The sequence below is a fragment of the Xylocopa sonorina genome, chromosome 2 (genome assembly GCF_050948175.1).
Source record: "Xylocopa sonorina isolate GNS202 chromosome 2, iyXylSono1_principal, whole genome shotgun sequence".
In the NCBI taxonomy this organism is placed as follows: Eukaryota; Metazoa; Arthropoda; class Insecta; order Hymenoptera; family Apidae; genus Xylocopa; species Xylocopa sonorina.
Genome location: NC_135194.1, coordinates 16562750 through 16586596, shown reverse-complemented (window position 1 = coordinate 16586596; position 23847 = coordinate 16562750). Strand labels below are relative to the sequence as shown.

General features: G+C 42.5%; 2 protein-coding genes across 2 annotated transcripts in view; both read left to right on the top strand.

Annotated features, from left to right (window-relative positions):
* The window catches only part of Dnr1 (E3 ubiquitin-protein ligase defense repressor 1), a 79580-nt gene extending 66449 nt beyond the window's left edge, over window positions 1-13131 (top strand). Inside the window, exons 2-8 of the mRNA XM_076910521.1 lie at window positions 327-442; window positions 9133-9329; window positions 11351-11591; window positions 11673-11842; window positions 12062-12278; window positions 12387-12584; window positions 12653-13131. Of these exons, the coding sequence (XP_076766636.1) occupies window positions 356-442; window positions 9133-9329; window positions 11351-11591; window positions 11673-11842; window positions 12062-12278; window positions 12387-12584; window positions 12653-12982 (1440 nt within the window). The 5' untranslated portion in view covers window positions 327-355 and the 3' untranslated portion in view covers window positions 12983-13131. The remainder of the gene's footprint in view (window positions 1-326; window positions 443-9132; window positions 9330-11350; window positions 11592-11672; window positions 11843-12061; window positions 12279-12386; window positions 12585-12652) is intronic.
* Window positions 13132-16291: 3160 nt separating this feature from the next.
* The window catches only part of Px (MAP7 domain-containg protein plexus), a 32553-nt gene continuing 24997 nt past the window's right edge, over window positions 16292-23847 (top strand). Inside the window, exons 1-7 of the mRNA XM_076910534.1 lie at window positions 16292-16655; window positions 17969-18859; window positions 19047-19303; window positions 19454-20091; window positions 20183-20374; window positions 20461-21145; window positions 21244-21340. Coding sequence (XP_076766649.1) covers window positions 18079-18859; window positions 19047-19303; window positions 19454-20091; window positions 20183-20374; window positions 20461-21145; window positions 21244-21340 — 2650 coding nt within the window. The 5' untranslated portion in view covers window positions 16292-16655; window positions 17969-18078. The remainder of the gene's footprint in view (window positions 16656-17968; window positions 18860-19046; window positions 19304-19453; window positions 20092-20182; window positions 20375-20460; window positions 21146-21243; window positions 21341-23847) is intronic.

The window sequence follows — 23847 nt, the reverse complement described above, 5'->3', positions numbered from 1 at the left end:
TTCTGCATCGAGAAATGGAAGTCGACGAGACTCGTTCGAATAATACGAGCGCGAGCAGCACGTTGCTGATGCACGAAGCCGTGTGCGAGGACGCAGTGACAGTTGTGCACGAGTACGTCTTTTAAATCTGTTATGATCAAGAACGCGGAAACTAACACCGGTCGTTCGCGCCGACCAGCTGCGAGTCCGGAAAAGAGATTGTTGTAGATGCGCGTGCCGAAAGTTCACAGTGAGCGTGCCTTTTGATTTGTTTCTTTCTTACGCCTAGTCGAAATATCGCGTTCCAACTTTTCACGAGTAATTATAGAAAACGGTGCATATATACGACGAACCTCTTTGGATATAACCTGGCAAGATGTGGTGTCTCGTTAGTCAAGCTAATTCCGTCATCCTCGAAGTGCAAGTCGATCCTAAAGCCATTGGTCAGGAGTGTCTCGAAAAGGTGAGTCATTTCGTTGTTAGAAATATATTGTTTTGTTTATATATATACACGTAGATCGAACCAAGCCACCGTTCTCACCATTGTCAAACGATTCTAGTCTAATTTCTCCTATCATTTCCCTTTGTTTACGATTGCTTTCCCCGAGTGTAAGTACAACCGGAAAGATGGTAAAAGAGGTGAGAACGTGTGAAATTGAAGAACGCTAAGGGAAATTAACGGTTCACCGAGAATAGACGAACGTGTTTCTTGGTCTTTTTGCTTTTTTTCGCTCCGTCGCGAATCTATGTGGACGATTCCACACTTTCTTGCATTACGTTCTTTAAGACACGGTGCAGAAACGTGTCGGCGCGACTGAACACGTTGAAACGGAATAAACAAGTTAAACGGGCACCTTTGTCCTAATTTTATACATTCGAGTTTCCATTGTAAATAATGACAAAGCGAATGCTAATCGCGCATGTATGATTGTACACGCGTATGTACACGTGCGACGTTGGAATTTGCGTGTAAATTATGCGTTGTAGGTTTTCAAAGTAGAAGATTAAACTTTAGTCGGATTTGATAGAGGCGCGAAGTGTTCGGATGAAACATTCGCCGCAGAACGTGAACAAGAGAGACGCGGTGTGGATGATGCTTTAGGAGTCAGATCACAACTCACGTGCGCAACAGATGCCCGAAAAACATTCGCCTGGTTGCTAGTGTAATCTGAAATTTGATAACCGTGTCACGGTACAAGGCCTGTTGATCCTCCGAACAATTATTTATTGTCACGCTTAGAACGTGCCGCACCGCGTCCATTTTCGCATCGTCATTTGTATTACCATTTGAATTCGAAGTTTCGTATCGGGGCAGGGGCACGAGGTTACGTTCGCGAGAATATCGAGGTGATCGAACATTTAATTTATTCTCGACCTGGAGTGACCTCGTGACAACCTTGCTGGCCTCGCATCGCCTCGCCTCGCCTCGCCTCGCCTCGCCTCGGTTCCTCTTCGGGGTTTGTCTATTTATAGATGCGAGACGCATCGGTTGCGTGTAACGTAGCAGTCGCACTAGTAGGGGTAGCTACTTACTTACTTACTTACTTACTTACTTACTTATTTACCTAGACTATCTATTAATTTATCCTGCGAAAGAGATCTGTTAACAAGTTTCGATCGTTTGGTGTTTTATCGAAGTTTAGGTTCAACGGTACACCTTTGAGAGACGGTGCATATACCTTTGAATTGAACGCGATGCAAACGAGACTTCCGATAGTATGTGTTTACCTCGAATATCAATCCTTGCTGAACACTCGACGATGATTACGGTGCGATCAAGTGGGTCAAAGTCTAACTGGGTCGCAATTTCACCGTGCGTCGTATCGTTTGATACTTGGTGTGCGTTCACTGAAAAAATTTTATTTATATTTTTCAATTGTATGTTATATTAAGCCTGTACGTAACCGCGATATCGACGATACGTGTCGTTGCATCGTCACGGAGTTACTCGAACTTTCATTCGACAACGGAGGCCTTAATTTTGTGCGTTCTCTTCCCTTTCGGTTCGGAGCTCTGTGTTGTTCGCAGAAACGTTCATTTAATTGAAGCCATTTCCGAATTTCATTCACGATCGCTGGTTTGCCGCGTTGAAAAGCTGTCGAGCCGATCTAGCATGGCTGTCGGAAGAATCTCATTACTTGGTGTAATTGCGTTCCATAAAGAACTCCCCCCGTGGCCGTTCGTATCGTTCCTGTTCTTTGTTTTTCGTTTTTTTTCCTCCTTTCTTTTCCTCTTTTTCTTCTTTGCTCGATTCCGCTGAAAAATAGCTATTATTTTCCACTTTTTTCGATGCTTTTCAATACTTTTTACGCGCTTTTTTTTTGCTTCCACGCTGGTGAATAATCGTCTCGATTAGTCATTGTTCCTATTCCCAATGCTCGTCAGGCAAACAGCTACGATATACATAGTTGCGAGTGACAAGTGTGGAACGTCTACATGATTTTCACGGGTTAGTTAGAAAAGTAATGGACCGATCGTGAGAAAGGAGGAGGTGGTAGAACGAAGATCGGGGTGGAAACGACCGAAGGGATAGAAAGCTCGTTCATCACTATCCGACGCTCCTAAGTAAATGTTTCCTTCGTGGGCTTTAAAACTTTTACTACCTATACCTACAACGGTACGTACGTAGTCTGCCTCCTGAAGTGTACGTATACACTTAATGTCGATTGTTTTATAGCATAGGATTTACGGGCTCGTAAGATTAATTTCTCTTATCAGCTATTTTTACAAATGGTTTACTAGCGTTGCGTCCTTATGTGCTTGCTCAGCGATAGCGAGCTTTAAATTTGGAATTTGTACGAGTCGATAAGTCCCGAGAGTGTAACCCCCCTCCCGATGAGATTTACCCTTCCCTCTTATCCATTGTCCCCGTATCTTTCTACGTATCTTTTTGTCTGGAAGGGTTAAGTAGTAGACCTAAGAGCTATCCTTTCTCATGCAACGAAGGGAACGAAGAAGAAGAAGAAGAAGAAGAAGAAGGAGAAGAAGAAGAGAAGGAGGTACAACAAAGCCTCTTTGCAGCAGCCACTCCGCCACAGCGCGTTCAACGGCCGTTGAATAAGGCAATATCCCGAGGCTTTATCGTGCCTGTTTTGCACCGACAACGGACCTGCTATTACATCGGGAAATTGCCGGGCCCTTTTTACCGGAGGTCACTTCTTCGCACTTCCCGCGACGTATGATCGCACCATGAAAGGAAAGAAAGTTTACTAGCGGTTAAATCGGTAATAAGAATGTTCCCTGTTCTGGAGGACAGTTACTGGAAGCGTGGAAAATTTCGAAAGAGCGAAACAGTAACGCTGTGTACGTATATCTAGGTTGCGGGTCGGATCAGACGCGAGCAGTGATTGGATTCTTCACGACCGACACGGAAATTGGGTGAAATACGTTAAATCGGAAGAGACGCGGCAGCCGGAAATGAAAAGATCCTCATCACCTAGAACTGTACCATTCTCATAACCTGACCTACGTCTACGTAAATACGCACTCGTGGCCTACCTATGCGTTGGAACTTATCCAGAAATTCTATCTAACGTGTTCGCAGTGGTTGTAACGTCTGTTGCTGTTGCATTGAATAAACGTATTTTTCCTCGGGAGAGCTCCCTTCCTCCCGTCGCGAATTATGTCGTTAAGCTCGCCACTTGCCGAGAGATTGCCTTTAATCGAGCGAATGATTTAAACAGTCTTAACAATGAACGATGATACAGAGATGAATCGAGTTTGCAAACACCGGACAAATAATTTGCTGGTTCCGTTAATCGATGATTACTGAAAACTTTCTGTTTCGCGCATTGGCGATATTCCAGGCGCCGATGAATCGCTTGGAGAGATCAGTTTCTAGTCATGACGCAAACTTCCTATACATAAGTATACCGATGAGTATACCTTGGAATAAAAACGGTGCCGGCTCTCGTCGACCACATTCGAAAGATTATTCAACAAGTTTCTGTTATTCCGATGATAATGCAAATTACTTTGACGAAAGTATCGTAAGAAGTTGGACGAGGGGTAAGGGTAACCACCGTTGGCGTTGGCATAGAGCCAACGCAGGGTGGAGAACAATCTGCGAGTCGAACGGGCAACCTGTGGGCGTTTTATATCGTAATCGATTTTAATTAATCTTCACTTTCGTTAAAAAAAGTTTACGCGGGAACGACTAATACGTACGTGGCTCGAAAAGTTTTCGCGTATCCGCGTAGCGTTCTATTATTCTCGTATTGTCCCTCGGATTTCCCCTGAGAACGGGACTGGATAACCGTGAGAAACAGAGCCGATACGTTGGCGTGTTTCAAGGCTGTTTTCTACGTGGCGCCAATAATATCGTCGTGAACCGTTTAACTCTGAAAAGTCACAAAGACGTTGTTCTCGCGGTGGAGTTACCGCAGAATTAGAACGTAACGAACGTTCGGAGAACCAGTTATGGAACCTGTTATTGATAGTCGCGTTCGTGTTCGCCGAAACTGTCGAAATAAATGTTCATCGACCGATAACGAATCGAACGGTAGCATTCGTCCACGAGTTCGTCGATCAGTTTGTCCTGTTCAAGTATGATTAAAGGGCACAAGAGGATACGGTATTACGCCACAAGCGATACAGACCCGCAGTCTCCCTTTGTTCATCGAGTCGATGGATGCGGGCAAGATTTACCAAACTCCGAACCGTCTGCTGCAAAATAAATGATAAAAGGTTTGAAAATTTCTTGTAGGATAAAACCTCTGAATTCACGCATACTCTATCGGTCTATACCAATCAATTGTCTCTTAATAATATTCAAGCGATGAATACGTAACCCAGCGAGGAGATTGTATTCATCGGGCGATCTTGTGATTATGTAAAACTTGTCAGGTTTTTCTGTGGAACGTAAAAATCGGCTTGACACAATTGAGAATCCGTTAGAGAGGGAGTAACAGTGTTTTACTCATTACAAATACTAGAATAGCCAGTAATTGACAATTCTATTTGAAAACACACCTACGCGACGTGTCGCGGATAGCGCGTATCGCGGATTGTACTTTGTACCCGTGTGTACTCGATCGAGACCACGTTCTATAAATGTTCGCAGCCTTTTTTGTTTTTCTTGTAGCTTTGTTCTATAAATATAGCTGACCGTTCCGCAACGAGTTCGCGAGCTAATTAATTACATCTACCGGCGATATGTAACGACACGGGGAGCGGCGTGCAAAGGTTTCATATGAAAATATCTCGCGTTTGATCAGCGGATCGGCAATTCTCGATACTCGAACCGCGAACCTTTGTTTGGGCGTACACATCAAAGCTAGCGAAACGCGTTAAATGGTACTTTGGATACTAATACGTTTACGTCGGTACCATCGGATCGGCCGTCTGGGAGCGAAACTGAATAGGTGCTCGGTGCCCGATCGATAGGTAAGCCGTTTCACGTAGACTTTCGTGACCCGTTTCTCGAAAATTCTATTTATCCGCCGCGACACACACACACAGTCTCCGGTTATTTTATTCTTTTCCTTTGCCGTTCGATTCGCCTAGCTACCAATTATAATTACCAATTATCGATCAATCATTTCCCTGATCAATTTCAAGCCGGCTTCACCATAATTACGCCGTGATCATCGATTTACGCAATCGATAAAACCTGCTATTTTATCGCGTTGCTCGTTTCAAGTTTGATACATCGTCCACTTTTGCGACGTCCACTTTTGTCACCCTGCATAATCGTTCAAACGGCTACCTATTCTATCCAAAATGAATATGATTTATACGCGATATACGACCATGACCGTGTGCGCGTAACAAATTACGAACAGGACGAAGTTCGCAGAAGACGTTAGAACTACTTGCTAACTGTGATTAGGTAAATTGAGTTTAATTAGCGCTCCGGTCCCAGCAGCCCGTGGGACCAGCCCCACGGTTGTTTGCCTCTCGGAGTTTACGGTGAACCATTCATTGCCCATCGGTTTTTCTTCTCCAGAGAGAAAGAATCGTTTTAGAATCGACCATCGTATTCCATTATACTTTCCCCCAACGATGACCGCTGAATTCAATTTTCCACGGATTTGCGAGCGAGCGGGTAACCAAGGTGGAAAGCGATTCGACGAGAAGGGGGAATCGCACTTATATCGCGTATCGATTCCATTGTTTCCGATTCGAACTGGCACGTAACCAAGTCTACGTGTTCATGCAAAATTCGATCGAACATCGAGTCCGCCAACTGATCTTTCAAGCTATTCGCCACGTTTATTCCCGAGGGATTTTTTCAAGAGCTAACTTTACTTTCACGGAGCTCGCAATAACTTACTTAATAGACGATGCTTGGCTCTAACAATTGATAGAAAAGGAAGAAGAAGCCGTACGCGCGCAACCTTTCGACAAAGTAAACGGAAGTGGGTTTGCGAAAGTCGTGGAACCGCGCGAGCACGAGTTTGCTTTCGCGCGAACGCAAGAAAACGAAATTTTACAGTGTGCAGTAGGCGTAATTCGCGTCCCAAATTCGTCGCTTCGCGGGAAAAGTGGATACGGAAGCGAACGAATTCGAACGTGAATTTCCCGATCCCTTAACTTCTCCGCACACAACGGTTAATTAAGGATACAATTAAAATGGTGCCTCGCTTCTCGGAGGATTCCAGCATTCCATTATCCTATCGTTAGCTTCGTCCGCGAATCGATCGATCGCAAGTTTGTGCAATTGGACGGCTACGCGATTCCTTTCGGCCAGAATTGCTGTTTACTCGAGGTATCGCGTTTATATCCGAACCGCGAAACTTCTGCCCGTTAATTACGTAGCTCTCTCGCTCTGCAGGTGGAGAACGAAGAAATCGCCCTCTGAAAGTAAACGCGTCGGTGTAAATACGTAACTTTCCTCTACGGTCGATAGTTGAAAGGCAAATCTCGCATTAATGAGAGGAAGCTCAGGGAGTAAATCTTCCCGAAAAGATATTTACCTCCGTCTTGAATGTAATATTCCAGATCTGATTTTTATCTCCGCGGAATATGCCTGGGTCAAGGGGATCCCATCTTCATTCCGTTCACATTTTCGAGCCGATCGATCGGCTAACGAACGTTTCTCCTTTCCTCTTTGGTTGCAACTCTGTAACATTGAAAGTATCGCTGTACGTACAACCCTGACCGTATTGGACGGATCAGCTTGAACTTGATACGCGTAACGTTGATTCATAGAGGGTCTCATGATCCGCGATAAGTGTCTGTTTATACGGACCGTTTAAGTAATAGTTAAAACAGATGAACAAAATTAAGCGAACCAGCCGATAAAAGTATTTGCGATAACGCGTCCCTGTTTATTCTCTCGGCTCCCTCGAGCTGCTAATTCATGGTTTACTATAGAAAGTGGTGCTTGTACCGATATTTTTCTGCCGGCTAGTCCGCGCGAACGCCAAACCTGAATACGTGCCAAGAGTAGCGTGCCAGCTAGAACATAATCCGAACTAAAATTAACTTTTCTACCGAGCAATGTTCGAACATTTGCATCTCCGTCCTCGACTTTTCTCTTACTATCGAGCTGGCCGAGAACATACGTAAAAAGCGCAGCATGCGTTCAAGTAAACCTGGAACATTTAAAAAGGGTGCTTTCGCGTCTCGAAGGTGTACTTTTTCGTTTCGCCAATTTTCGATTCGAATGTGGGAGAGAATGTGCTCGAGGTGAGCACCGGTACTCGTTGCCCGTTCTTTCAATGATACGCTGGATAGAAAACACGTTTCGAACGTATGTATGCTTTCTGTACGAACGAATTGCTGATTGTCTCACGTGTCGAGAAATCTTTCCAGGGCTTTGAAAATCAATCGGATGGCGTTCCAACTGAAAACATCGTTACATCGGAGCTGGAAAATTGAAAGGTGAACATATAAAAAAGTACTCCCTGTTCTCTAGCTGAATTTCGAATAATCGAGCTTTCTAAGTAAGCAAATTGAAAAGAGTAGAAAACGAAACAAAACTAATAAATTAGATGGTCTTGTTTTTGTACGAGCACGCTATTTAATCGCGAGAATGTTGGTTTGCGAATTAGCTGCCCGATTACTGTAATGACTACACAGAATTTCACGGGGCGTACCAGACAAACGGTTCACGAGTAGTTGCGTAATGGCCAGAGTGATTAGATGGTATAATTAACGCACGCTTAAACCTTTGACGACTCGAGCGTTAATCTTGCAACTCTTTTACCGTTCAAATTGTACAAGAAACATCCTGAGAATCTCCGCTGATTCGGCCACTATCTAAAGCCAAGATGTTCGCAGAGAGTTGTACGTGAAAGTTTGTCAGTTTTATTTTCATATAGTGGTAAATGGTAACGTTGTGCGAATCGAAAGTTTGTTTTGGAGCTAATACGCCAACTAGGTAAAACGTTCTCCTTTCATTCGCGGTGACCTAAAAATTCGAGAGCAAAGGAACTTTCTTTCATTGGAATTCAGTATGCATGGACATCGTTCGTACATGAAATTTGTGGATACGTTGGGATACCTTCATAGTTTTAGAGAGAGAAACGCTTCGTATCTGTTAAATGGAAAATCGATACTCATTCAAGTTCCGTAAAACATACCGATACGAAAGGGGTGATACAGAGACGTCTCCTGAAGAAAGGTGAGCTATCGTAAGAGGGATGGAAGGGTCAGTTGCAAGGCGAAGATGGCGGGCTAAGTGGTATTGTACTTGGATAGAGGAGGACGCGTTCTTGTTCCGTCCGCTCTCTAACGACCCTCTCGAGCTGTCGGCGGAGGAAAACGAGGGGAAGGAGAGAGAGAGAGAGAGAGAGAGAGAATGTAGACTGCGCAGCGAGTATCGTTGAAAAACCCGAGGAAGAAAATTTTGCAGGAGAGCTACGGCGATTTATTCGGTGAAACGAAAGTTTGTCGCGCCCCTACGTGTAATCTGACAGCGTGGAGCCAAGCGTGAAAACAGTACGAGGCGGCGCGTCGGGCCAACGAGTTTATTTAATTCGTCCATCCAGCGATATTAATTCTCACGTGGTGAATGCAAATTACTTCGTTTCGAGGTAGCGGTGTAAAAAATATTAGTTTCGCCCACTTTGCGGACTAGGAATAACCAGATATCCGCGTATCTATTTCCGAATACTCGCGTAAAAATGTCAAAGGTTTACTTTGCCCGGAACAGGTGGCAAAAAAAGAAAAAGTGATTGAAAAGTTGCTCTGTTCTTTTGTTCACAGGCATGCGACTGTTTGGGCATTAGCAAGGAATGCGACTACTTCGGGCTGAAGTATCAAAACGCGAAAGGCGAGGAACTTTGGTTGAATCTGAGGAATCCCATAGAGAGACAAACGTGTGGCGGTGTAGCGCCGCTAAGATTTGCGTTGAGGGTTAAGTTTTGGGTACCGCCTCACCTGTTGCTGCAAGAAGCCACCAGGTAAAATCGAGTACACTTGTAACAAAGCACTGTCGATGTACGTAGAGTAACCCAGATTTTAGTCGAAATGAAAATCGATCCTCCGAAATGGATTTTCCCTGAGGCGAGAGTTCGTGTCGCGAAGCGACGATGCGAGAGAGCTCTCTTGTCTGTTCTCGAGATGGTCGGTCGGGCACGTATAGAATTGCATGATCAACTCGATCGGGAGGTATACCGGTTGAGCCGGATAATGCGATCGGCGATCCAAATATATTCGGGTTCGGATAAATCGGGTCGCGCGGACAATGGGTCGATTCGAGCCATGGGTGGGATGTAATAGAAGATTGAGCAACAATGCGAAGAGAATTCGGGATTGGCTCGTACATCGATAGAGTTTCGAAGGTATCTCGCCGTGATTAAACGTTGCGCAATCGGCTCGCTCTAGTAATTAATGCCGTGCCTCGTCCCCCCTCTCCCCCTCTCTCTCTCTCTCGTTCGATCGAGGTTTCTTTTTTCAACTAGTTGAACCATTTATCGAGAAATCTTCCGATGGTGGATAATAAGAATCTCGATCTCTATCATCGGTTTGTCACACGCTCGGTATCCCAACTGCGACGCTGGAATTTCATTAAGGCAGAATCGATCTCGTATTACGCTTACGTTACGTAAATAATATCTTTCTCGCTTTGTATATACGAATTTATTCGTTACTGTCTAGTCGTTGCGTGAATAAATTGCGTGCGAAATAAACAAATAATATAATTCAGAATAATTTTCGTTTCGAGGAATACGCGCGGTTAGAGTCGATATATCTAACGGCGTTAATAAAGTAATTTGGTATTCCGAGTATCATCGATACGAGGGATGGGAATGGTGAAATTCCAGAGATATAGGACAAAGAGCATAAATGCAGAGCGTAGAACGGCGAGAGTCGAGTATCGGACGTTGTTGGCGGACGTTTGTCTCTGCGTTATAAATCAAAGGTTGTTACAACGGCTATTGTTAACACGTACTACGTCTACGTATAACACGTAATCGTGTTGTATCGTGAGTATCGGATATTCACGATGCGAAACAATAGCCCTGTCTGAACCCCATAAATCTCGAATCACTTACGTTGGATTTCCCGGCGTTTTTCACGTCTTACAACGGTGTAATTTGAAGTTATTCGTTCCTGTATCCATGATCCCATCCTTTACCCGAGGGCAACTTAACTTGCCACTTGTCCCTATTTCGGACGTAAAAATTCTTCGTGTGGTCTGAATTCCGGCGAGCGTTTCCCGTTTAATCGTAGGTGGAGAACATCAGTTCGAAATCTAAAGCAGTCACGGACCTGCTATTCCTCGGTTTCATCGCGGTTTGCATAAACTCTCTGCTCTCGGGTTAGCATTGGTACGAGTGCCCACTCGAAACTTGTCGGTCGGACAACTTTCAGAAAGCTTTCAGCGCTTCGCGTCTTGCGAACAACAAAGCTTAAGCCATACTTAGGTAATTACGGTTACTGTTCTATGCGAAATGGTGATGGTAACCGAGAAACATCGATCCGATAACGTGTAGTGTAACGACTCGGATAATTAAAAGACTATCTTTAAAGACTAAACGAAATCTGAATCGAATGCCAGCGAAATCCATTAGAGTTCGTATGTATTTTCTGGTATAACCCCTTTTCGCGTTAAGCTACCACTCGCGAGCCTTGCTCGGGGAGCTCTCTAAATATTTTTAAATACCTCGAAGCTGGTTACCTGGTTCTCGAGAACCAGTGTCCGGAGATTGCGCGGTCGCAGAGTTTTCTCCTGTCTGGTTGTAGAAACCTTTCCCACGTTCAGTTAATTCCCCTGCCTTTTTTTTCTTATCGTATTTTACGCAAATCGTTAGCGGAGATGATATATCTGGCAAAGTTTCGACGATCGAAACTCCATTAATGTCAAATTGAAAATAAACGCTGAACAAGTATCTAATTAGCGATAAGGTTTCCCAGTTCCCAAGCTTTCTCGATTGTTCGTCGTTATTTAAAACTGTATCTGAAAATTGTTCGATTGCAGGCATCAATTCTACTTGCATTCTCGATTGGAGTTGCTCGAGGGTAGATTGAAAGTGTCGGATTGGGGTTCTGTGGCGCGTCTGGTAGCGCTGGTAGCGCAGGCCGATGGCGGGGATTACGATGCGCAATCACCACCGCATGCGCTTTACTCGCAGTGCTGTCAAATACAACCCGCGGAGCCGTGCGAACCGAAACCACAGGATCTTCTTCAACGGATAGTTCAACAGCACAAGGAAATAAAGGTTGGCCATTATTTTTCTTCCTTCCTTTTTAATGGCTACCGGAGAATACATTTTTACAAGTACTTCTCTTCTTTCTTCTAGGGAATGAAAACGTCCACCGCCGAATATTGGCTACTAAAAGAGATATCCAATTTGGATGCTTTCGGCCAGGAGATGTTTCACAGTAAATTTGGTTACAATGGAGTATCGATGATCGGTGTCGGCCCTCACGGTATCACGGTTTATCGTAATCACGACGAGGAAACGCAAAAGTACGTACAAGACGATTGCTCTAATATAAAGTAAACATACTTACGTATCAAACGAACTGTTCCCGTTCTCGAACTTACTTGCCTTCCAAAGGGTAAGGAATATAGATAAAAAGATTCGATCGCGATTCTGGACTTTGTCGAGTTGTTTATCTGCTCGATAGTATCCGAATGCGCGTTCGACGGCATAAAAAGTAACACTGTTCTACGCTCATTTTACAGCATACCGTACACAGCGATACAAAGTGCAACAACTCAACGTCGTATGTTTCATTTAATTTACCTCTCTCTCGACGGTGAAGAGACATCGTTGAATTTCAAATTGGACTCGAGTCAATCGGCTAGCGGACTTTACCGAGCGATTACGGAGAAGCACGCATTTTATAGCTGCGAAACGGTCAGAAGCGCGGTAACCGCCCAATTTATACGCGATCTGAAGGTATGTATATATATATACATATATATATACATACATTTAAGTATTAGTAATAGATGGCCGTTGTTCGAGAAAGGAGCAGGAGATAAAAGAAATGTTTGTTTTTCATAGGGTACCATAATCTCTATTTTTAACGAAGATTCGACGCTAGGAAAGAAATATGTGTTCGATATTCGTAGAACTTGCCGGGAAGTGTACGACAACGCACGGCGCGCTCTCTACTGCGAAGCTGCGACTGTCAACATGCTAGACGGGAAAGAAGTTTTGGAGAAGCACGACTGCGGAGACTGCGAAGATCCCAAGTGCAAGGTGTCGTATCGGATTATAGAAGCAGCATCGTTAATAGGTGCAGCTGTTTGAAATTGTTTGATTTGCAGGAATCTCGGGAATGTTTAGCAAGATTATTGGACGCTATGTTGTGCCGAATTTGCATGGACCGTAGCTTGGACACCGCTTTGTTTCCGTGCGGACACGCGGTCGCCTGCCTAGATTGTGCTAGACGGTGCGAGCGTTGTCCCCTCTGTCGAGCTGACATCGATCATTGTCGAACGATATATCTTCCCATCGAGCTAACGCACGTCGATAAACAGAGTTCGAAATCGCTCTCGGAGTCTATCGAACCAATCTACGGCAACGCCTCCACAGAGGAAATTCAGAAGAGGGCTTTAACAACTGAAAGCTCCATGGTGAACGGCGACAATATTTGAGAACGACGCCACGCTAAATTCGACACTTTGCAAAGATTTTTTCTCAAACTCTTCGCTTGCCAGATCGAGAGAATTTATTAAGTTTCACTTTCTTTCGTTCTCTCTCTCTCTCTCTCTCTCTCTCTTTCTCTCTTTGATATTTTTTTATATAGTTTCCCTTACTGTATTTTAATAGGAACTTTGAGTTACCTGTTTCAACACGTTACGAATGGGATACGTAAACCGATTATTTGCTGCGAGATCATAAGAAATTTCCTAGCAACGTACGTGTCGATCTTTCCTTTAATTTGTTTTCTATTTTATTCTTAAATTTTTACATCTCTTTCCCTTTGACCGTCACGAGAATTCGATCGACCCATCGATATTATTTGACAAGGAATCTTTATGAAATCATTGCGTTTTAAATACTTGTTTACTTATTTGTAATAATATAACGGTATGATGTTAGCGATGTTAACGATACTTCTTAATTGAATAGTAACAATATTATCTCTATTTCTTAATTGTGCGACCGAAAAGTGCTATTAGCAGCATTGACCTTCGAAAAACAATGCTGCCGTTATTTTCAACAAAGAGTAGTATAATTTATATCAATGCAAAATTCAGTGCGTTATATACACACGCGTGCACACGAACGCACGCACACATACACATATAGCTTTTATTTTTATCGATAATCGGACCAAGTTTCTGTTTGTTTGATTGTTGTTTACAATACTTCTCCATGTTTTTGTTCCTCTTAGATAGATTATATATTTAAATTTTTTCTTGATATCACACTTTCATTAATCGGATACGATACCGAGGCACTGGGGGTAAACAGTTTTATTAAAACCAATGCCTCTTCGTACTTTTATTACGGTATACGTTATTCATTACATACGTACACAACGTTGTTTACAAAACGACTACTAAAATATTCCTCCTTGTAAAGGATGTTTCATTTAAGAGGAACGCGAATCTCGTTGCATCCGACACCGCATCCCGGTTAACTGGTAACGCGATAAAGTTTCGCGTGTCGAATTTCGTTCACGCCAATAACATTTAGGTAGGATTAAAACGAACGGCAAGCGATAACGCGTAACGAATTGTTTCTCATTTGAAACGTCCTGTACGAGAAGGAAATCTTGTTACGGTAATATCTGTTTATATGTACATAAGAAATGAGATAACCCAGGATAGGGTCAAACGAGTAAAACTCATGAGTTCACCAAATGTTAAATCTAATTTAACAAACTCAGTGCAAATGCCATCTTTTTAAGTAATCGAGTCATAATAAAAGAAACGCGTATATTAATTGATGTGCTCTACACGCGAGAGATAATTTCAAGTTTAATCAAAGATAATCGAGGAGTCAACGGTGTACAGTCTGTTTACAAACGAGTACACGAGAAAAGGCTGATTCCGAATCAAAACAGGATAGAATGAGATAGAAACGTTTTATCGAATGTAATCGCGTGGAATATTAACGTGTCCTTTATATTCTGCTCTAACGAAATGTCGGTCTTCTTTCTTGTCCTACGTCGACGACACTTTTATCGTTACCATCGTTGCTTAGCAAGCTTACACACGTCGAACACCTGTCGTTAGCATTTTATCAATTCTGAATGCGTGTTGACGTAGAGAATGCCAGAGAGAATGAAAGACAAAGGAATCGTTTATAGTCATTCATCAATGCAAACCCACAGATCTAGTTTATAGTTATTTATAAGGAATACGATAATATCGTTTATAATATACGCTGCTACGTTTAATAACAATTATCGATGACGATAAAAATATCGATTCCCGTCAAGTCACTAACAGCGTAATCCCTTTTTTCCTGACATTTTTCACGCTACGTATCTTTAATTTACGTTTTCTTGTAATTTCCTTTAGTATTTTTATACCCTATCGTTAAGGAAATAGCGATTACGCTGCTTCTCAATATTTGAGACATCGGGGGATTGTTTAAAAGAGGCGCGAAACGTTGTACGTTTTATAGTTGAACGACAATATTGGCGCAGGTATCGCGTGGAAGTCACTAAGTAAGTGTTCCCGCGCTCGACAGACATGAAAACGTTCGTTTTCTTTTCCTGGTCACCGACGTTCAACGGCAACTTTTGTGCATTACAAAGTCGTTTCAAAAGCGATTGCTATGAAAAAAAATGTTTTATAAATTATAATAGTCTATTACCTTTAGGGGGGAAACAATTTGTACCACCGTTATGTCCGTTTATTCGATATACATGTAAATTTAATGATAATAACAATAACATCGTTATAATAAAAATATTAACAATTTTTATGATTCCAACTCTCTGTATAAAATGCGTACGCGAAACAATTTGAGATCAGTGTAGTTGTCAGACCCGTATGATGGAAACGAAAGATAATCCTCTCGGTGAGAATGAATTTCTAAGATTTATTATCTGCAAAGAGTATTTTTAAAGTATTCCCAATTATTTTTTAGTATTACGTACAACAGGATTCCACTTTTTAACAGTGGCGTATACATATGAGACCGATAACAATCTATACAAACTAATTTTTAGCATTACGAAGGTACAATGTCCCGACCTGTTGATTATAAATACTATGAAACATTAATCGTTGTGTGCCGTTTATTCCCATTTATTGCACCTATCGTCCACTACCTTCCAACACCACGATCGAAAATAATATATAGATACATTTAATTTAAGTAAATCGATCCATATCAGGGTCACCTTTGAATTATCGCGTATGACACGGTGATTATGCCCATCGTGAATAATTACTTATTCATAGTACACAATTTTTTGTACAACACTGTACTTTCAATGGAAAGTTCAATCAACGTACCGTATTATATCGATAAGATTGAAATAATCTTCTATTAATCTATGTTTTGTTTTAGCGGCTGTAACATTTGCATCGACATACCACTGGAAATAAGGAATAATAGGAATTTTATACCTTGATACAGAAATTAAATGAAAGAATGCACGCACCAACAAAATTCATCGTTGAATCGATGATCGTATTACGTTAATTATTTAAGTCTATATTTCGTATGTATTTGCAAGTTACATATTCGTGAAAGTAAATATAGAGGTAGATTTAAAAGGTCTGCACGTAATCGTTAGAAAAGGGGAAAATAGAATAGACGGCATGCGTGATATGTTAGTGAAATTGAAACGCGAAGCTGAAACGAAGAAATTTTAAATGTGGCGCGAGATTAGTTCGAGCGGCGGTTGAGCTAAAGCCTGTCGAGTCTGGGCATGCGTCTTACCTTCCGATTGGTCGACGTAGCGGCATTGTCATATGACGAAGCTGCGTGGCATCATGGGAAGCAGATCGCAATTTTGCAACATGGCGGTGAATTGAGCCAAAGTCGTGGTGCTATGCCATCAGAAAATGTATTTTTCATAGTCGCGCAACGTCTTTTATTATACTTTTCATATATGCGGCAGTGTAATACGGATTCGGGGCGTATTAGACGATACATTGTGCATGTAAATATGAGTGTGACGAAGCAGAACGTTATTTCGAAGGTGACACCCCGCAACTCGGTGTGGTGCCCGAGCACGTATGGCAGAGACTAGAATCTGAGATAAGGAAGCTCTGCTTCGCCTAAATAATACGTATCGTCGTTCAAAATCACCACCACAGACTAGCAATGTGGTGGTTACTTCTCCCGAACTGTGAGAACGTGAGTGTTTTATGGAAAATTTAGTGTGCGCATACGATAGTGCCCGTGGGTGCGTATTTCGGTAGCGAAAAGAGTGGACGATTGCCTTGTCTGCGATATCCAACATCCATTTCCTACATTCCTTCTCCTCGTTTCATCCTGAAAATCTCTGCAACTTTATCGAAGACTGTCTCGATTTTACTTTCTCGTCTTGAATCGAATTTAAATCACGAAAACTTTATTGTACAAATTGGCCCCATCGAGCATGCCACCATTGCATTAAATATGTTTAACCAACTCGTATTTCTTTCACAGTTTTGTAAAGAAAACTGGAAACTACACCGTAAGAGTTATAATTTAGCATCAGTTACACTGGTAACCGTGTTCTCGTCACTGAAATAATGCATTGTTCGATCGATTTGTTTGAAAGTGCTCACCTTTGTGCTTGACTCGTGTTTCTTTCTTATCTGTCCTTAAATTGCATCTCGTTCGTAATCATTGCCGATACATGTGAAATAGACAGTTCTTTCATCAATTTTACCGCTATTACCGATATCCGAGAAAGTGTTTTATGGTCGGTGTCGGTAAACGTCGATGTAGCAACGCTCCAAAAATACCACATGTTACGGTATTCTAAAAGCATCGCACGTTGCAATGCTTCACTAACAATAAGTGTGTATGACGGTATTTACCGTCAATATATTCTATTTTCCCTTTTAAATGGGTTGCTATAAAAAGACGTAAAATACAATTTTCGACCATTCTTCAGTTCGATTAAGTGATAAATTCAAATTAAATGCGATAGTTTATAGAAATTTTCAACTAGTACAATTCGCGTTTAAATTACTTTTGTCTGTACGGGTTATTCTACATTCGTATATTGATATAATTGAACATCAAAATATTTGCAATACTATACATTGGACAAGTATAATTGCGATGGAAATACATAAGAGTTCCTTAGAGCGCAATATTTTTTTATTACATTTTACTGATCCACGAACAAAATTATTAAGCATTACACACAATTGAGCCGATGTATTTTAATAGACGTAACAACTAAATTATTTCTATGCATTAAACAAAGAATGAGGTCACAGCTACACCCCAATAATTGCATACTATTTGCATACAATGAAGTTTCCCAAATATTTTTAAATGATATACCTTGAGTCCTTTTGTACACCCTGCCTCCATATTTAATGAAAGGCGTCGTTTATGCGAATCGTTACTATAACATTCTTGTGCTAGAAAATGAACGATAATAATGTTAATAGATAATAAAATCCATGGATCGTTAGATGATGATTAATGGAGTGTTTTTATATTTTCAGGTATTTGCAAAATTCTAAAATTCTTTGCCAGTCTTATCTTGTGATCGTATATATGCGTGCCAAACAGAGAGATACAAAAGGGCATTGAATAGACCCAATGGTTTCCTGACATGATGGAAAGTAAACTGTACGTGAAAAATGAGCCGGGACTTGACGGGCAATCGCTTGCAAACCCGCAACCAAATCTGTCTTCGGATGATACAGGAGGGGCTAGGGTTTGTTTTGTTTGCGGTACAGTAGGTCACGGAGAATATTGGCTAAGAGTGAAACCGAGTCCAGGCAATGCACAGAACGAACCTTACTTTCCGTTTCTTGAATCCCATGAACCGCCAGCTGGCTATCGTGGAGAGGGAGCTAGAGGCGGAGCAGTGAAGGCGTGTAGTCTTTGCTACACCCTGCTCTTACAACAGTGGGAGAGCTACGAACAAGATGCTAGACCTCATAGTCAACGAATTTACTGGTTGAAAAGATGCGACGGCGGCCCTTTCACAGGAGCCGAAATGGCTCTTCAAGGAGAGTACGCTGCTCAAGTTTTGGGCCTAACGAATGACCAAAACCCGCAGCTCAGACCGGAGAATCGACCGGTTGGAATCTCTCCGAGGCTACCGCCAAATTCACCATCGCCTAGAGTGGAACAAACGAGACCACCGTCAAATTCCATTGAACTGCCAAGACCACATTCTAACACGGCAGAAACGCACAGACATTTAGAGCAAGCAAGGCTTACGATGGAATCTCCTCATCAAAGACTGCAATCGCCGCATCAGAGGTTACAAAGTCCTCGACAACCCGTAGAGGATTCGAGAATATCGAACGAAGCAGCATTGGATTTGAGACATGCACCCAGGAGTTCACCAGCACCCCAACCAGCTTTACCACCACAACCTCAACGTAAGTTTTAACCTCGTGTTTGAATACTTCGTTGTTTACTATTTAGCCGCGGTTTAAGTCTTGTAACACGGAGTTAACACGGAGTTAACTCGAATGATAAAAAAATATATTGTCGTTCGTTCATGTTTATTCCCAAACAGTTATCGCGTTAACTATTTAGTGATCATTGAATATCGAACGATTACAGCCATATATAGCGGTGGATCGTCGTCGAGTGCCGGCACTGATATCTTAGACCTTTCGATGCCAGATAAAAATTCAGTTACCGAAGTCTGTTACGTATGCGGGGATGAATTCAAAAGAGGGTCACTTAGTCATATTGCAGCAAAACCACTGCCAACTCCGCCACATCCCTCTGCCAGTCCTCCGCCATTTTTTCCTTCGTTAATGCTTCATCCAAGACCAAGCAGAAGCCGACCGATGGATAGTGCTGGTCGAGTACAGGTATATACACATATATTTATATATATATATATATGTATACATATACGCAGATAGATTTGTCTACATTTGTCTCGTTGTTCTTACTGTATGAATTAGTCGTGCCTCGATGTCTATGTATTTCGAGTTAACTCTTTTTGTCTGTGATTGCAGGCCTGTTCAGCGTGTCAAAATCATCTATTGTTACAATGGAAAGCGTACACGCGGCAAGGAGTACCGCACGGTGATCGGAATTATACACTCCGTAAGCGACAAGCACCGGCAATGGATACAACTACCTTTATTTGTTACACTTGCGCGCTCGAGTACCCTTCGTCCAGTATTAGACTTCTTTACTGCTGTCCTAATCCCGAGAAGGAGGCGTACTATCCTTTTATTTATACTCTGAGACCTCCGCCAGGAGCTAGTCCTATTAGTCCTCAGGGGATGGTGCAAGTTTGCTCCATTTGTTATAAGGCTATTCCGCAAAAGCAGCAAGTGTTCGGCGGAGAGAATCACGAGTCTCAATCTTCGGGGCAGAGCGTGGATTTTCGTCAGCAAGGCCCTTCGCCAAGGCCCGCAGTGGCAAAGTCCCCGGCCAATTCGGCCGGCAGTGACATCCGTTTCAAACCGTACGATTTGAACAAGTCGAGCGTTGCTACGAACAAACGCAGCGCCGCCATAAAAGCGTCCGCTCCTGGGCAACGGAACTCGCCGAGCAACGGTCCTGCTGAAAACGGAACTGTTACTCTCGGTCAAAACTATAAGTGCTATATTTGCGAGGGACTGTACTCCCGCTCTCGTATGGAATGGTACGATACACGGATGACTGACACCTCTTTTCCTGCGTATATCATAATCGTTCGTGTCTTAATCGTTACTATGTTTATTTGTTACCGAAAGGTTATCTACGAGCGCGGAAGGAATGAATTCGCACGCTATGCATTTTCCATGTTTAAGGGGAATGGCACGTACTTCGGAAAATGCCTGTATGGATAGTCACGGCAGAGTGCTAGCTTGTAGTAATTGCGTGAATCACCTTGCTCAACAGTGGGAAAGCATGGATGCCGAACGAGTTCCTTTAGAACGTCGCAGGTTCGTTGTTGTTCTTTAATCACCGTTTCCGTCCTTTTAATCGGTGTTAAAAGTTCATTTTCATTTTATTATTTACCGCTTTTTAGGTATGATATTCCTAGTCCACATCCGAATGGCGATGTGAACCGATCGATTGCCACCCCACCGAGTTCTAGTTCGGATCGAACGTTTGGTAGTAATCCAGGCACATCGAGCAGTTCCATATATTGTTTCCTATGTGGCCTGCATAGCGATCTAACTCTTGCGAGAGTGTTGTACGGTCGTCCTCAGGGTCGTAACGCACCGTTTTTCCCGGAATTATTACGCCATCAATCCCCGCCGAATGCTGAGCAACTTAGAGAGGATGGTTCAGCGTTGGTATGCACGTTCTGTTATCACTCTCTTTTGGCCCAGTGGCGACGATACGAATCTCTTCCTAGCGGTCAACAAGTGAACGCTGCGGAAAGACAATATAACACGCACGACTATTGCTGTTATGTTTGTGGCATTACAACGTACAGAAAACGAGTTAGAGCGTTACTCGTGAAGGATTTCCCTTTCTTGAGGTATCACAGACAGCCGGAAAAGAGCTTGTTATTGGAAAACGGTGATTTCGCAGTGGTCTGTTTAGATTGTTACGAAACGTTGCGCACTCAAAGCCTCGAGTACGAACGATGGGGTTTGCCCGTGGAAAAGCGAGAATACAATTGGATAGTGCAACCTCCGCCGCCAGAAGATAGTCCAGACGCAGCTATCGCGAGACTACCGTCCGGTGAAAGGTCTGAAAAGGTGGTGAGTCATTTTTTAATAACTACTGTCGCTTAAGAAACGATACGTCGATGGACGAAAAATGTATTAATACGCTTTGGATGTTTGTACATGTCTCGTAGGTCCCGCCAACATTGACGGTTAAAACAGCGCGGAAAAACTGTTCACCGAAAGCACCGGATAAAAAAGTCCCGGTCAAGGTTCCAGAGAAAGAACAAGGTAAGTAGGAAATTTTCAGTTCAAAGTCACGCTTAATGGAAAAGGAGAATGTGCGGAATGTATGCACTATCGAATACGCGATATCTGTCCTTTACTAACGTTCATTTTTCCTATTTCTGCACCTGTGTACGTGTAGATATATATTAAGATTAAGCATGCAAGTTACAGATAACGGAAATTGTTCTATCGTCGAACATTTGTCAGATGCGCTAAGGTTATCGGTCTGTGTATGAACACTATCTCACACGCAAGCATTCGCTTCTTTAAAATTATCCAATTCGAATGCGTCAGATCCTACGTACTTGCGCATTTTCCACTATTTCATCATATTAATTCGTTGTTGCGACCAAAGTTTAAAATAAGCACAATTCAAAGCACTGTTTTGTATAGGCTAAATGTTAACAATTATGGGTATACGCAAATACACACGTGCACGTACAAATATATATTTGAACAAAGTTACGGCTGTGAAGTGACGCAGAGGCGGTTGGAATAGTAGGAGGGATAGATATAGGTTGTGTGAGGGAAGGAGAGAGAGAGAGAGAGAGAGAGAGAGAACTCTTAAAAAACCAAAAAACAAAAGGATACCAAGAAGAGGACTGATGAAGAATTTCCTTTTTTTTTTACTCCACTTTTTTAATCCTCTTCATTATTTACCAGTATATTACATAAAGATTCAATTCTGTTTAAGTCGGTGTAGATTCTTTAGAAAATAATATCCAATTTTTTCAGTGAATTCTTAATGTAGTTCCAATGATTTGTCGAAATGTTTGAAAGCCTTCTCAGAATACAAATTTTAGCCCAAACAGTTTTCAGCATCACTGGTGTTAGTAACACCTTCTCCTGTTTCTTTTCTTTTTATCGTTCTGGCTTGCCAGCCATGTACGCGTTCTCACGCGAAAGGTAAGGTTCTTCGAATTTACGTCGGTGATCTTGTAACGCTACTGCGCAGGCCTGTTATTTAGGTGTCGTAAAGTCACACTTGACGAGATTGCTCGAACATTTTCTGTTTTTAAATCGAGTGTGGTAAAATGCGGATAAGGACACAATGATATAAGTATGACGTCGATAGATATCAAATTATTGCATCAATTTATAGATATTTGTTAGAATCTATCTTTCGAAAATAAGCTCCGTTTTGAAATATCGATGAGACGCTCGAGCAAACTAATCACCGTAGCAATCAAGGGAGATAGTCGAGGATCGAAGCGTGTACTCGGGAGGAAACGACGTTTACAGGGAACACGATCGGCAAGATCAGGAGGTCGATTAAGGTCGGTCGATCAGGCTTAGAGCAAGTAGCTAGTTGGAGGTGTTGGCGGGACTTAGCGCGATGCCGAGGGTTTGGTAGACAGGGTAGTAGCGCTCGTTTATAGTGAAACGGGGTAATGCGAAGGAGGGTGCAACGGAGAAATAGAAGGAGAAGGGGTTGAAGGAGAAAGAGCAAACGCCCGCAGCGTGGCACCGCATTGCGCCCACTTGCCATCCCGCCCAACACCTAAATTCGAATTAGGAAACCAGTCCTGTCGTTTCTCGTCAACACGGTTCTACTGCTGTGCTAAGCGTAACCAACACAGCATAGTGGCTCCTTACACATCCATGTATGCATGCATACAACAGAAGTAGAGGATAAGGAAGAGACAGGGAGAGTATGGAATGCATTTATACGTATAGGGAAATATAATCTCTCTCTCTCTCTCTCTCTCTCTCTCTCTCTCTGTCTCTGTCTCAATATATATATATATATATATATATATATATATATATATATATATATGTATACATACTCTTTACGAGCTTTCTTTGCTCTTTCTCTCTCCCTCTTTTTAACATGAGAGTAATCAGAGAAAGAGGGAGAGAGAGAGATGAAGAGTTCGCGTTCCTTTTCCTTTGGGGATCGATATCAACGTTATCGACTGCTTTTCTCGCTCTTTGTCCCTCGAAGACTACGTCGGGCCTGTTCACGTATACTCAGCAGGCGCGTAGCCAAAAGACTCGATATCGGTGTGTAAATTTTGTACCGACCGCAACCTGTGCCAGATCTCGATTTAAGCGCTTCTTTTTCCTCGATCGATGTACATAGAATTCACGTTCTATTCAATGATAATTATATACTTTGAATGTTGTCCCCTTTTGATGGATTTTCAGAAATGGATTATTTTATCCGTTTGATCGAATAACCATGGTGATGTTCACGTTACGATCGGATGTAGATTCTCGACGCGGTCCCTTTGTTGACTGATTCGCGTTAATAATTAACCACCGAGTGGCGCGTGGGGTAGGAGGACTCGCGGCCACTTCCACGGGTCGTTGCATTTCGCGTAATACTCTGTTCTTACAGATATAGCTAACGCAAAGTTTTCCCTCTTTTTACGCTTTCCCGTGAAAGTCATTGTTAAGCTAAAAAAGTGATATTCCAACCCTTGGGATTCGTAGACATGGTAATCGATCGAAATGTTGGAACGCGTTCCACGAACGAGATCATTGTCGATAGACACAATGGTTCC